We start from the raw sequence: 15584 nt of genomic DNA on the forward strand, positions 1-15584 counted from the left end.
GAGTGTTCCTGGGGGCTGGGGAGGGCAAAAATGAGCAAAAAATGGGCCTCTGTTTGCTCGTTTTTGAGCCCCCCCCCCCAGGAGCACTCCTAAAGACTATGTATGGCCTTTTTTTTTTTGGACAAAAAACAGGCTATTTTTGGGAGGTCTGTAGAGTGCAAAAACGTTTTTTTTAAAAATTGCCTCTTCAAAATCTTGGTGTATCTTATGTTCCGGTGTCTTATACTCCGAAAAATACGGTAATTTAAGAAACAAATACTTTTCTAGGATCAATGCCATCGAAATCAACAATTTAATTACACACAGGACTGTACTCTTAAACTATCTTAAATGACACCTATCGATAATGCCGTAAACTTCAAAATTAGCCATGGGTAAAGCACTCTGCCTGTTACGACTTGAAATGATGCACTGTACAACAAACGTTTTCCAATGGTTTATTTTCTAGGAAATCCCACGTCGTGACATTTTTTTTTTTCAGTTAAAAATTCCTGCAAAGACAAAACAAAATACAGAATGGTTAACTTTCCAAGTCATTAAGGACATGGGCTCATAGAAATTCTTCCCTGGAACCTGCCCTATTTGACTTTATCTTAAAATAAAATGTTTGGCTGCAGCTCTATGCTACATTTGAAAATATGCTCAGAAAATATGCACCGAAAAACAAGAGAGGGGGAGGCTTTCATAGGGAAAAATGTTGAGATTGCCTTCTGATTACAGAATAATAGAACTGAAAGGGACTTTGGGGATCTTCTCGTCCAACCCTCTCATAAGCAGGGAATCCTATACCATTTCAGGCAAATGGTTGTCCAATCCCTTCTTCAAAACCGCCAGTGATGGAGAAACCACAATTTCTGGAGGCAAGTCATTCTATTGATTAATTGTTCTCACTGTCAGGAAATTTCTCCTTAGTTCTGATAAATGGGTGTTTTATAAGAATTACTTTTTGTGAGATGAATGGCTATATACCATATTTTTTGAAGTATAAGACGCACCAAGATTTTGAAGAGGTAATTTTTTAAAAAATTTTTTGCACTGCATACAGTACCTCTGAAACCCTCTGCGCGCCTCATTTTTTGTAAATAATGGGGCATGCTCCTGGGGGTTGGGGGGCAAAAATGAGCAAAAAACAGCCCTGTTTTTTACCAAAAAAGGGCATGCATACCCTTTAGGAAGCTTGCAGAGTGCTCCTGGGGACAAAAAAATGGCCTGTTTTTCACTTGTTTTTGCTCTCCCCAGCCCTCAAGAGCACTTTGCAGGCCTCCCAAACTTTCTGCATGTCCATTTTTGTGAAGGGGGCAGCGTTTCAATAGGCCAAAAATGCTGTATTCAGTGTATAAGATGCACCCAGCTATTCAACCTCTTTTTTGGGGGAAAAGGGTGCATCTTATACTCTGAAAAATACGGTAAACTTTATAAACAAGCATTTTCACCAAGGCATATCTTTTGGGAATAACGTGTCTCCCAATGACATCCATGATGTGCTATCAAACAAAACAGAAAAGAAAGATGCATTATCACAGCTTCCAGACTTACTTGGAAACAATTCCATCATTCTTTGCCAGTCGCAGAATTGAATCATCAGACTCCCCCTAAAAAACAGTTTTGTAGTTAGGTAAGATGAAGAAATTGAATTCACACCCTGAATTTCAATCTGCAAAATGCTTCGGTGAATTTGGGAAGTTGTCCAAAGGAAATTCATTGGCAACTAAAAGGACAAGTTTCTAATATTAAGAATCAAGTACTATCGCATACTTATTTGCTAAGTTTTTAAGGTTAGAAAACGGCCGAGATTGAAAACCTATAAAGAATTTATAATAGTCTAAAATTAGAATATAGAACTAGTATTCGTACAGTGAAGGTAAAGCATTCCATAACAAAACATTGACACTGAAATGATTTGGTCCTGAAGTGGTTTAATCTTGAAAGAAGTCCATTCTAAGGTTTGTCTGTTTCTTGAACAATTTGAAAGGTGGTCTGTTTGAGGTTACAACATTCCATGATTGGACATTTTATTCCTGAATGTTATTTTGTTTTATTATGTATGTATGTATGTATGCATGCATGTCCCACCTTTTAGTATTTTTTACAAATAACTCAAGGCAGTGAACATATCCGACACATTTTTTTTGTGTCTTTTAATGACCCCAGTGGAGTCGGAGCAACTGAATGGAATGGAGTGTTTATTGGCCGGGTGCCCTTCCTGTTACCAATGCAGAGTTTGCAGCTGATATTTACTCATTGTGCCCAGAGAGAAAAATATCTGCCACTACCTAGGATTGAACTCACAGCCTCCTGATTCTGAGGAAAGAGCTCCACCTCTAGGCCATTGCACCACTCAGTGAACATAGCTGACACATATCCCTCCTATTTTCCCCACAACAACCCAAACAAAGTTGGTTGGGGTGAGGGGGTCTGGCTCAAAGTCAGCCAGTTGGCTTTCATGGTTAGGGCGTGACTTAAACTCACGGCCTCCCACTTTCTAACCTGATGCATAAGCGTGGCACGACAAAACCGTGCTCCACTAAAGCACGCCCGATTAAAGCGCGTCGCTGACGTCATCAGCAGCACGACAACAACGACCACGGAGAAAAAAGGGCGCTTTAAAAAGCGCTTTTAAAGCAAGCCGATTCACATAAGGGTTAGGTTTAGGTTAAGGGTTAGGGTTACGTTAAGCGTTAGGGTTAGGTTTAGGGTTAGCATTAGGTTTAGCGTTAGGTTAAGGGTTAGGTTAAGGGTTAGGTTTGGGGGGGTTAGGTTTAGGTTTACGCGTTAATTTTAGCTTTACCGCTCACAGCGTGCTTTTTTCGTCGTGCTGTGATGACGTCAGGTACGCGGTTTCGTCGAGCGTGCTTTAGTCGACCGCGGTTTTGTGGTGGAACCATGCATAAGAACTGTGGTGGCACAGTGGTTAGAGTGCAGTACTGCAGGCTACTTCTGCTGACTGCCAGCTGCCTGCAATTTGGCAATTCGGATCTCAACAGGCTCAAAGTTGACTCAGCCTTCCATCCTTCCAAGGTGGGTAAAATGAGGACCCAGATTGTTAGGGCAATATGCTGACTCTGTAAACCGCTTAGAGAGGGCTGTAAAGTGGCATATAAGTCTAAGTGCTATTGCTATTAACCACTAGACCAAACTAGCTCTAATATTATGCAGTATGGTATTCAAAATTTCTTGCCTGCATTCTTTCTGTAATACAAACAAAATGCTGACAATTTATTTGTGTAATATACCCACTGCTCTTACTAATTTCCGTATTCAGAAGACAACCATCCCTAGACCTAAAGTCTTCACCTTAATTGAATTGCTACAAGGAAAATTGGAATGGATGTAAACATGTATAAAGACAATGAATGAAACTACCCATCCTATATTTATAAACTATTCAGAAATAGGCAAAATCTGAGTCATTGGAAAACAATTAGACTTACCATCCGACGGATTGCTCCACAAATGGCATATGCTTTGAACTGGCCATTCACTCTGCCTGTGGCTTTGTCAACCTGCCATTGGAATTAAGAGGGTTCAATTAACTGTTACACAATCATAACTGCAAGCTGAAAGATTGGAGGTATGAGGCACAGAATATATTTATTCATTTTATGTTTTATAGATCTAACCAGTTTGACAACCAAGCAAAGTCCAATCCCATCCTGAACAAATGGGTTTAAAGGAAAAGATGCATTTACTGAGCTAGGGTGGAAAAAAAATCCCATTTATTAAAGAATATTTTTCATTACTGCTATTCCAAGGCACATCGAAATGAAAGAGAAAAAAGGAAGAATTTGAAGTAATTTTAAACTTTTAAAAGAAACCTGAAACAAAATGATGATCTTATCCTCCTTTAAACAATATTTTGTTCTAACAATATTCATTCTCTTTCTCTCATTGCTAGCTTTCAGTTGTATTCTGAAAGCTTTTGATTAACAGTTGTAACGTTAACAATGAAGCTCTGGTTTTGTTGGCCTGCATTAGAAAATACATCTTAATGCCTAATGCCCATACATCTGGATCTATCACCCCTAATGCCCATACATCTGGATCTATCACCCCAAAATAAATACAAATATGTTTGACTATGCAACTGCAACTAGCTGTTTATTTTATTTGAAAAACTGGTAAGATTTCAACTTGGAATTACAGATATTTTACTTACTTCTGCAACATTTATTTGGATGGAAGCATGGTCTTTAGCACCAATTATCCGATTGCTAGCAGAGCTGAAGGGAAAGAAATACATAAATAGAACTTAAAATCAGACACTGATTTAGAAAAAAAATGTTCTGTTATCTTTCTAGATAACTCTCAGCATGCAGCATCAATTCCATTTCTTGACATGCCAATTTACCACTCTTTTAGCAGAAGTTCCTACACAATAAACACACACACACACACACACCTCAGAATCCCTCTTATTAAGATGTTGTAGGAGGGCAACTGTACTAATCTACTGTAAGAAAAACCAAAAACCTCTTTTCTAACAAATTTTATTAAACACATTTTCATAAGCTGCAGTTTATACCTTTTAAAGAAATATATTAGTCAGAAATTTCAGGTGCCAGATTCTTTCTTATAATATTTTTAGTTGTAAATCATGCATATCTACTTGAATAACACAAATCACTGTGTGCGCACATGTAAATGCACCAGAATAAAACACCATGCCCAATTAAGACACATTTAAGATTAAATTATAATTTGGGTTAAAATCATGAATCAGAAAGCTACTGAAATGTTTTTCCTGAGAAGGAAAGTTTTTCATCTATAGCAGAGCATTCATTTGGATATAAAGGTAAACCCAGATTCCAATGTATTTTCAGTTAGCAATTCTCGCTTCCAGAGTGCCCGCATAATATTGAAAACTTTTACTACCATTTAAAAGTAATTACAATTTTATTTTATAATCTAAAATTGGACAAACTGTTAATCTAAGAGCCAAGGTGGCGCAGTGGTTAAATGCAGCACTGCAGGCTACTGCTAGATCAGCAGGTCAGCGGTTCAAATCTCACCGGCTCAGGGTTGACTCAGCCTTCCATCCTTCCGAGGTGGGTAAAATGAGGACCCAGATTGTTGGGGGCAATATGCTGACTCTCTGTAAACCGCTTAGAGAGGCCTGAAAGGCCTATGAAGCGGTATATAAGTCTACTGCTATTGCTATCTTAAGCTATAACTGATATAAATAAGGTATTTTAAACAATAATTTATGAAGTATGATTTTCTCTCATCTTAACTAAACTAACTAGTGGTTAAGGCATCAGGCTAGAAACTAGGAGATTGTGACTTCTAGTCTCGCTTTAGGCATGAAAGCCAACTAGGTGACTTTGAGCCAATGCCCAGGAGACAATAATTTCTAAGCCTTCCTTGGGAAGTAAAGCCAGCTGGATGACCTTAAGCCACTCAATCTAATCCACCTCACAGGGTTATTGTGGGAAAAATTAAAGAAGGAATGACTATAACCTATGTTTGCCATCTGGGATTATTTCAAAGAATGAGGGCAGGCTAAAAACATCTAAATAAATAAAACGTACTTAAAATGTCCCCCCTCGCACATATGTGCTAGTCGTTCCCGACTCTAGGGTGTTGTTCTGTTTCAAAACAAAAGGGCTAGCGCTGTCCAAAGATGACTGTGTGGTCATGTGGCGGGCATGACTCAATACCGAAGGCGCAAAGAACGCTGTTACCTTCCCACCAAATGTGGTTCCTATTTTTCTACTTGCATTTTAACATGCTTTTGAACTGCTAGGTAGGCAGAAGCTGGGACATGTAACGGGAGCTCACTCTGTTACGCAGCACTAGGAATTCGAACTGCTGACCTTTGTGATTGACAAGCTCAATGTCTTAGCCACTGAGCCACAACGTCCCTAGAAAATACTTAGTGGCTATAGTGGAAGACAAAGATTAGTTTAATTAAGGTTCCTTCGCACCACTGAAACAGAGAAGCCTGACGGTGTAGTTCAGTGGTTCCCAACCTTTTTTTGGCCATGCCCCACCTAAGCATCTCTAAAATCCCGATGCCCCCCCCCACCTGTGACACATAATTCTTACTTTACTAAAAAATGAACTCTACTCACGCGGAGGAAGCCTAAAAGGCCATTAACTTGGTTTAAACAAAGTTTAAATAGCCTCCATTAAAAATCAAATTGCCCCCCACGTTGGGAACCACTGGCTTTAGTTGTAAATATTAGGCCTGATACTGCTGGTTTCTTTCATTCATGGAATAACATAAACAAATTGTCCCAAGCTTGCTTTGTTGGGCCATCTGAACATGCTGCAATGACCTCTGGCAAAAATCATAGAGGGGGAGGAAAAAAGAACAAAGCCAACTGTGATTGGTTCAAGTTAAGGAGGTTTTCCTAGGTACCGAGAGGATGCTGAGCTAAGCTTGCAAGTAAATTGCCTAACACGTGTAGCAGTGAGAAGTCTTTGGATGCTGTCTGAGTTTGGTTGCTTTCTTACAGATGTTTCATGGAGGGAAGTATGCAGTGGAATACCCCAAGGCTCTGTTTTGGGCTCAGTACTCTTCAACATCTTCATCAATGATTTGGATGAGGGACAAAAAGGGGAACTCATCAAATTTGCAGATGACACCAAGCTGGCAGGAATAGCCAACACTCCAGAAGATAGGCTCAAGATACAGAAGGATCTTGATAAACTTAAACATTGGGCACTATCTAATAAAATGAAATTCAACGGTGAAAAGAGTAAGGTTCTACATTTAGGCAAGAAAAACGAAATGCACAGGTACAGTATAGGTGGTACCTTGCTCAACAGTAGTGAAAGGGATCTTGGAGTCCTAGTGGACAACTATTTAAAGTCAGCAGTGTGCAGCAGCTGCCAAAAAAGCCAACACAGTTCTAGGCTGCATAAACTGAGGGGTAGAATCAAGATCACGTGAAGTGTTAATACCACTTTATAATGCGTTGGTAAGGCCACACTTGGAATACTGCATTCAGTTTGGTTGCCACGACATAGAAAAGATGTAGAGACTCTAGAAAGAGTGCAGAGAAGAGCAACAAAGATGATTAGGGGACTGGAGACTAAAACATATGAAGAACGGTTGCAGGAACTGGGTATGTCTAGTTTAATGAAAAGAAGGACTAGGGGAGACATAATGGCAGTGTTCCAATATCTCAGGGGTTGCCACAAAGAAGAGGGAGTCAAACTATTTTCCAAGGCACCTGAGAGTAGAACAAGAAGCAATGGGTGGAAACTAATCAAGGAGAGAAGCAACTTAGAACTGAGGAGAAATTTCCTGACAGTTAGAACAATTAATCAGTGGAACAGCTTGCCTCCAGAAGTTGTGAATGCCCCAACACTGAAAGTCTTTAAGAAAATGTTGGATAGTCATTTGTCTGAAACGGTATAGAGTTTCCTGCCTAGGCAGGGGGTTGGACTAGAAGACCTCCGAGGTCCCTTCCAACTCTGCTATTGTATAAGAACAGAATAAAATTCTTTATTGGCCAAGTGTGATTGGACACACAAGGGATTTGCCTATGGTGCATATGTTCTCAATGTACATAAAAAGACAAGATACATTCGTCAACTATCATAAGGTACAACACTTAATGATAGTCATAGGGTACAAATAAGCAATCAGGAAACAATCAATATCAATTCTAAGGATACAAGCCACAAAGTTACAGTCATGCAGTCATAAGTGGGAGGAGATGGGTCACAGGTGATAGATGAAGGGAATGTTAAGACACTTAAGAGTACTGCTGATTTGGAGTCATGTGTAAGATCAAATAAGTAATAATACAGCCATTATCAGTTTCCAAACTATCCAAGGAAGACACAAAATTTCTGATGATCAGACATACTCACCATTTACGAGGCACGTAGAGATCTACAAATTCCCCAGCGTCGTTCTGCATTATGCTTCTTTTACTTGCCTCAAATCAGGTACAACAGGAGATTTCTAAAAAAGATTATTGCTAAGATCAGTTGTTAAGTGAATCACTGCAGTTGTTAAGTGAATCATGCAGTCATTAAGCAAATCTGTCTTTCCCCATTGACTCTGCTTGTCAGAAGCGGCTGGGTAGGTCACAAAAGGTGATCAGAAGACCCTGAGACAATGCAACTATCATAAATATATCCCAGATGCTAAGCACCTGAATTTTGGTCACATGATCATGGGGATGCTGCAAGAGTTGAGTGTGAAAACAGTCATAAGTCATTTTTTTCAGTGCTGTTGTAACTTTGAAAACAATTGGTTCTAGGTCAAGGATTACCTGTAGCTGCCCATTTGCACATAACTTTACAGGATAGAAACTGGAATTGCCAATATTGGCTTATACATCTTTTGGGAACAAGATCATATCCAACTAGCCACTAGTACCCCATTAAGATGATTGTGTATTTAATAACATTTGTATTTGAATGGCAGGATACAAGCTCTTTCCCATCCCTACTAAAGGAAGTCCCTTCTTTTTTCACAGATGCAAGCAGGAATACACTCAGGCAGTTCCTCATTCTTCTTGGCCACTACAACTACCAGCCACTCTGAAGACTATAGAAATTATAGATGCAAATATGTGGAAAGCAACAGGCCGTAGAATGGCTGCATTCATTTGCTCTGATAAATCTGCATCTAGGACAGGGGTATTAAACTCGCAGGATGGATGCATCACGTGCTGGCCAACTCCACACCTGGTTTAACAAAGGGGGAAAAAGTCATGATACGTCATATGACGATGAGTGTTTGACACCTCTGATCTAGGAGATAAAACTCATAAACTTGAGTATAAAAATCTGCAAAGACTGCTCTTCTTAAATCAAAGTTTTCTCAAAAGCTCCAGTTCTATGACATGCATGGATAAGAAGGTGGCTAAACTTTCCCACTGTTCAACCCCATTTTCTAGGTTCTTATGAGCGCTAAGTGAAGCAGAAGGAATGGGCTTGACTTGGAAAAAGTGCCAAGAAGAGCAACCAAGATGATTAAAGTCCCGGAGACTAAAACATATGAAGAATGGTTGCAGGATTTGAGTTTGGTTAGTCTAGAGCAGGGGTAGTCAACCTTTTTATACCTACCGCCCACTTTTATATCTCTGTTAGTAGTAAAATTTTCTAACTGCCCACCAGTTCCACAGTAATGGTGATTTATAAAGTAGGGAAGTAACTTTACTTTATAAAATTTATAAAGCAGAGTTACAGCAAACCCTTACCGCCCACCATGAAAGCTGAAACGCCCACTAGTGGGCGGTAGGGACCAGGTTGACTACCACTGGTCTAGAGAAAAGAAGGACTAGGAGGGTGACATAATAGCAGTGTACCAATATTTGAGAGGCTGTCGCAAAGAGGAGGGGGTCCATTTATTTTCCAAAGGGCAGGACAAGAAACAATGGATGGGAACTAATCAAGGAGCCGAGGTGGTGCAGTGGTTAGGGTGCAGTGCTGCAGGCCACTTCAGCTGACTGTTATCTGCAGTTCAGCAGTTCTAATCTCACCGGCTCAAGGTTGACTCAGCCTTCCATCCTTCAGAGGTGGGTGAAATGAGGACCCAGACTGTGGGGGCGATATGCTGACTCTGTAAACCGCTTAGAGAGGGCTGAAAGCCCTATGAAGTGGTATATGTCCAACTGCTATAAGGAGAAGCAACTTAGAATTAAGGAGAAACTTCCTAACAGTGAGGAAAATCAACCAGTGAAACAGCTTGCCTTCAAGGTTGTGGGTGCTTCATCACTGGAGGGTTTTAAGAAGAGATCAGATAGCCACCTGTCTGAAATGGTATAGGATCTTCTGCCTGAGGGGGGGGGGTGTTGGACTAGAAGACCTCCAAGGTCCCTTTCAGCTCTATTCTGATCACAGACGTTGGTCCAACATTTCCACTAAGCATAGTCACCATTAAAAAAACAAACTAATGTGCATTTGCCTTGAACTAGGAGGATGGAGATAACTAACATCATCGATCAGAGATACTTGGCTGACTGACCCTGCAAAGTGGCGCTCAATGATCTGGAAAGCGGAGCCTGCACCTGCGGGAATGCGCTAAGAAGAAGATCGAGCAGGTACCTGGCTGGATCTGACAGGCAAGGGCAGGATCTGTTCTCTCTGGCCTTAAATGCAAGCCAAAAAGGACGGATCCAAGATACAGGAATCAATGTGAAGCCAAGCATGCACAGCTTAGCTGGCTTTCCAAAGGGGAACCCAGGCGGGTGGGCAGGAAACGTGGCCAGGCAGCCATCAGATGGGAAAAACCAGGATAGAAATGTTAACAAACGAAGCTCTCTGGATATTTTCATTTGGAACCCTTGCACTAGTACAGGGGGTTGGGCTCGATGACCTCAAGGGGCCCTTCCCACTCAAGGCTCTACCCTCCTAATGGGGCTTTCTGCATAGGCAGCATTGGGAAAAAGAGGGTCGCGGGCGCATCCCTCCTTCCCCGCCCCGCTCCCAGCCCCGTGGAAACAAAGGAAGATTCCCCCTTTCAGCCGTGGCCCGACCGGCCCCGGGGAAAGGCGGCGAGAAAGAAGCGGCCCCCGCGAACCGGGATAGGCCTCGCCTCACCTCCGCACACGCCGCGAGCTCAAGCCGGAAAAGGAAGAGGGCGTCACTCCGAAGCGACTCGAAAGCACGCTGCCGAAGGGAGGGGGGGAAGGCCACGGAGCGGCGCGCGGGAGATGACGGCATCCGAACGCGAGAGCGAAAGCGGCGGGAAGGCGTCCCAGAAAGCAGAAGGCGGGGGGGGGGAGGCGCTATTTTGAGGGCGGGGCGAAGAGGGCGTAAGTCACGCCCATGCCTTTCTCTTGTTGCAAGGGCGGGAAAGCTCCAAGCTGAGCGCGCGCTTCTAGGAGCGGTGCGCGATCTGAGGAGAATTCCGAATCGTCCAGCGGGAGAAAGAAGCACGCAAAGGAGCCTGCGATGTGTTCTATATATTGCCTCATGCTGGCTGGGGAATTCTGGGATTTGAAGTCCGTCCATTCTTAAAAGTTGCCAAGTTTGAAAAAAACACTGATCTAGATAGGCCTTGGGTCAGATGGGCATAGCTAGTTTAGTGAAGAGAAGGACCAGGGGACACATAGCACTGTTCCAATATTTGAAGGGCTGGCACAGAGAGGAGGTCAAGCTATTTTCCAAAGCACCTAAAGGTCAGACGAGGAATAATGGATGGAAACTGCTCCAGGAGAGATTCAACCTAGAAATAAGGAAAAAATTTCTGACAGTGAGAGCAATCAACCAACTGAACCGAAGTTACCTTTAGAAGTTGTGGGAGCTTCATCACTGGAGGCTTTCAAGAATAAACTGGACTGTCATCTGTCAGAAATGGTGTAGGGTCTACTTGGGCGGTGGAGTGGGGTTGGGCTAGATGACATATAAGGTCGCTTCCAACTCTGTTAATCTGTACCTGGATTCAGATCCCATAATCCCTAGCCCATGACTGTTGTTTATGTTTGTTTATGTTTATTATACTTGTATGCCGCCCTATTCCCGAGGGACTCAGGGCAGCTAACAAACAAGTGGGGAAGGGGGAAATACAAAAAACAAACGACAAAAACAAGATACACAAAACAGATTAAAAACAACACAAAAGTCACAGGAATTCAAGTGGGGCTGGGAACTCATCAGCCCCAGCCCTGCCGGAATAGCCAGGTCTTGACGGCTTTGCAGAAAGCCAGAAGGGTGGTGAGGGTCCGAATCTCCATGGGGAGATCGTTCCAGAGGGCTGGAGCAGCCACAGAGAAGGCCCTCCCCTGAGGGGTCGACAGTCGACATTGGCTAGCTGATGGTATTCGGAGGAAGCCTAATCTGTGGGATCTAATTGGTCGTAGGGAGGTAATTGGCAGGAGGCGGTCTCTCAAGTACCCATGATGACGGCATGATGGGAGTCTCAGCCCTTCAATTAGAGGGCAGCCTGGAAAACAAAACTATCCCGGGATTCGTGGCTTCTGCCAGCTCATCAGAGAAGCTCACCACATTGGAGTAGTGCAGCCAATATTGATCATCATGATACAAAAAAGATACTGGGACCCTGGAAAATGTGCATAGAAGCACAACAAAGATGATTAGAGGACTGGAGGCTAAAATATATGAATACAAAATGGGTGCGTCTAATCTAAGGAAGAGATAGACTAAGGTTGACATAGCTGTCTTCCAGTACTTGAGGAGCTCTCACAGAGATGGGAACCATTTATTCTCCAAAGCACCTCAAGACAGAAGTAACAACGGATGGAAACTTATCAAAGAGAGATTCAACCTATAATTAAGGAGAAATTTCCTGTCAGCGAGAGCAATCAGTGGAACTGCTTGCCTTCAGATTAAGAAGTTGTGGGTGCTCTGTCAATAGAGGGTTTTAAGAGCTGGACAGCCATTTCTGGATTGGTATAGGTCTTCTGTTTGAGCAGGGGGTTGGACTACAAGACCACCAAGATCCCTTTCAACTGTTCGTGGCTTTTGCCAATTCATCAGGGAAAATACTGTTTGTGTATGAGGTAGCATTGCAACAAGATTTCTCTTCATTCTGGGCAGCCCCATCTTCGCACCAAATTGGCTTCCTGGGAAGACACTTGATATTTTGCTCCTTTGAAAAGCAGTGGTGTCAGTAGGAACTGCCAGGCCAACCATCTCTCCCGGTGTTGTACGGTGGATGGAACTACTTAGGGCTAGATGGGCCTGGCATGGGCCACCGCACCACAAAATGAAAAGGGAACTCAACCTGTCAATTCAGGTCTTACTGATGGGAAGTGAAGCGCAACAGCCAACACCAAGAAGCCATTTTGTATCTCTGTCCTACTCTCCTGACCTACCTGAAAATGACAGCTGCTTGAACTGGTCCTTCTTGCCATTTGCAAGGGTGAGCAAATGTCAAAATATATCTAATGACATCACACAAAGGCTACTGTGTGTCATTTTGACATCACTGTTGTTTGCTGAAGCTGTTGCTGTTTGCTTCCTGGGCATGTTTTGCTCTGAGGATTAGACAAGCCAAATTAGGTTAGGTACACAGAGCTGATCTGATACAGGATATGGGAGATTCCATTCTATATCCTATAATGGGTGTCTCTGCATTTGTGGAGCAGCAGAAGTAGAAGATCTGGCTCACATCTTATTTGATTGTTGCCTGTATAAGGTGAGAGACAGGTACCTTGGTCTATATACTAAACCAGTGGTAGTCAACTTGATCCCTACCTCCCACTAGTGGGCGTTCCACTTTTCATGGTGGGCGGTAGGGGTTTGCTGTAACTGCTTTATAAATTTTATAAAGTTACTTCCCTACTTTATAAATCACCATTACTGTGGGACCGGTGGGCGATTAGAAAATTTTACAGAGATACAAAAGTGGGCGATAGGTATAAAAAGGTTGACTACCCCTGTACTAAACGAATGATACATTGGGATCCCCATATCAGAACAACTTACCTTATGTGCGGCCAGAATCTGAAAATAACATTTCACACAGCATAGTACTTGAGTAAAATGGTTTGGTTCAGATCGGCATATGGGATTGATTGAGGTAGATTGTAAAAAATTATAGAAATATATTTTTAGCATATTTTATTTATCTACCACTATATATTAAATTATTGTACTTTATTCCAATTTTATTTTAAATCGTATTTTATTTGTTCCATTTTAAATACTTTTTTTATCAGATTTTAGTAATAATTTGTGTCTGGAACTCTACATTCTCTCCTTGGATATGCACAATTTATCCCTATCTGAACATCAGTCCTATCAATATAAAAGCCAACGAAGTTAGTTTTGGACTCAGGTAATCCTTAGAGATTGTTTTTGAAATTTGATACTATACCTACGTAAGAGTTATGCATACAAGACTCAGTATACTTTACCCTATTGAATTATTGCCGACACCTTGGGTTTGAGACCTGAGTGCCATATGACGGGGTGAGCTCCCAATACTTCTAGCTCCTGCCACCTAGCAGTTAGAAAGCATGCAAATACGAGTAGATTAATAGGTACCAGTTTGGTGGGAAGTATTTTGTGCACTTTTGGCATATAGCCATGCCTGGCCACATGACCACAGAGATGCCTTCGGACAACACTGACTCTGGCCAGAAAACAGAGATGAGCCCTGCACTGTAGAGCCAGACACAACTGGACAGGGAAACTTTACCTTTACTTAAATCCTTTCATTTTACAATTTATTTGACATATGGTAGTACATCTTATGAAACAACCCCGAGTAGTTCGCAGCACTATGTTCGTTATATTATCCCCTTTTGATGATAAACATACTTTTCATCCTCATCCCCCTTAGAATGATTTGAACAAGTATCAACCCATTCCAGCTTAGTGCAATCTTCATTAGCCTATCATCCCTATACCTATAGGAAACTATAGGTATTTAATGATTTAAGAGCCATGGTGGCACAGTCATTAGAATGCAGTACTACAGGCTACTTCTGCTGATTGCCAGCTGCCAGGAGTTCGATTCTGACCGGCTCAAGGTTGATTCAGCCTTCCATGGTGGGTAAAAAGAGGACCCAGATTGTTGGGGGCAATATGCTGGCACTTTAATTTCTTAGAGAGGGCTATAAAGCTCTGTGAAGCGGTATAGAAGTCTGCTATTGCTATTGAACATTTATCAGTTAAAACCAGATAAATGTGGTGAAATGTATCTAGAATGCATGTATTCAAGTTGTATGATAATCACCTTTAGTCCAATGGTGGCTATTTTGAGGCCTCTCCTATTTTGTCTAATTATAGCATCCAGCACCACTTTAGTTGTGGGTGTTGAGAATTATAGTTCAGTAGCATCTATCAGGCCATAAGTTTCCCACTTTTTAGTCTTTATAGCAAAGCTCTCAATTCTGGAAACACATTTGAACATATCCAGATTCCAAAACAGCCTGCACTGTTGCGGTTATTCTCTGTGTCATAACTATGAACAATTCTGATGAGATGTACTGAAGACTACAATGTGTGAAGCCTATCATGTACTTGTAAATAGGTTACAGTTTTACTGCAAAAGCAGCCACTGATAGAAAGGTCAATAGCTAAATATAGATGCCATGAAAAACATTGATCTACCCCTTGCAATTACACTGAAGCTCATCAATTTTGCAACTCTGTTTTGTTAAATACCCAAGGCTGATTTTCATTGTCTAATATATCACTGATCAACGGATATTAAAACATGGGCACTTGTTGAAAGAGGTGACCTGTATATAGTTATAATTGGAACAGTTGCAAGCAGCTATTTATGGATTTCCCCCCTATTTGTGCAACTAATGAGAAGGGTCAATTTGCTGACAGTTCAGATTACAAGTGAGGAATATACAACTAAGTCATTATTCTTACATATAAGCTATGTTTTTTTCTAGCATATTATTACTATACATCAAAGAATTATTGTGAAATATATGTAGACAAACTTAAGATTTTCACACAAATCAGTTCTAGCAAACTAATACTAACAGCAATTCTGAGTAAACTTTGTTTTCATAGTCAACATTACACTTAATATAAGACAGATAAAAATTAGCAGTATCCCAATTCTAAAACCCCATTATTTATTCCAGAAGGTCCTAGCAAAGAAATCAGTTTTATCAGCTTAATGGTATAAATGGTATTTGTAGTAATGGCTTAATATTCCAGTATAAATTTATAGAATATAAGGAGGTAAA

The 15584-nt window shown here is 41.5% G+C and overlaps 1 protein-coding gene across 2 annotated transcripts; it reads right to left on the reverse strand.

Moving 5' to 3' along the window:
• Window positions 1-423: 423 nt before the first annotated feature.
• Window positions 424-10644, reverse strand: RPS21 (ribosomal protein S21). Of its 2 annotated transcripts, XM_087720562.1 has the most exons (6): window positions 10507-10644; window positions 7825-7918; window positions 4157-4220; window positions 3432-3503; window positions 1537-1592; window positions 424-491 (listed from the first exon to the last, which is right to left on the reverse strand). In XM_087720562.1, exons 2-6 carry the CDS (start codon window positions 7872-7874, stop codon window positions 482-484), a joined length of 252 nt encoding a protein of 83 aa, XP_087576688.1. In that variant the 5' UTR covers window positions 7875-7918; window positions 10507-10644; the 3' UTR covers window positions 424-481. The 2 variants fall into 2 exon arrangements, with proteins under 2 accessions (XP_087576688.1, XP_087576689.1); XM_087720563.1 differs by lacking the exon at window positions 424-491 and having other exon boundaries at window positions 1533-1592.
• Window positions 10645-15584: the final 4940 nt, after the last annotated feature.

This window comes from Thamnophis sirtalis, unplaced genomic scaffold, assembly GCF_051295495.1.
Source record: "Thamnophis sirtalis isolate CommonGarterSnake01/CBP01778 unplaced genomic scaffold, rThaSir2_p1.2 scaffold_7, whole genome shotgun sequence".
NCBI lineage: Eukaryota > Metazoa > Chordata > Lepidosauria > Squamata > Natricidae > Thamnophis > Thamnophis sirtalis.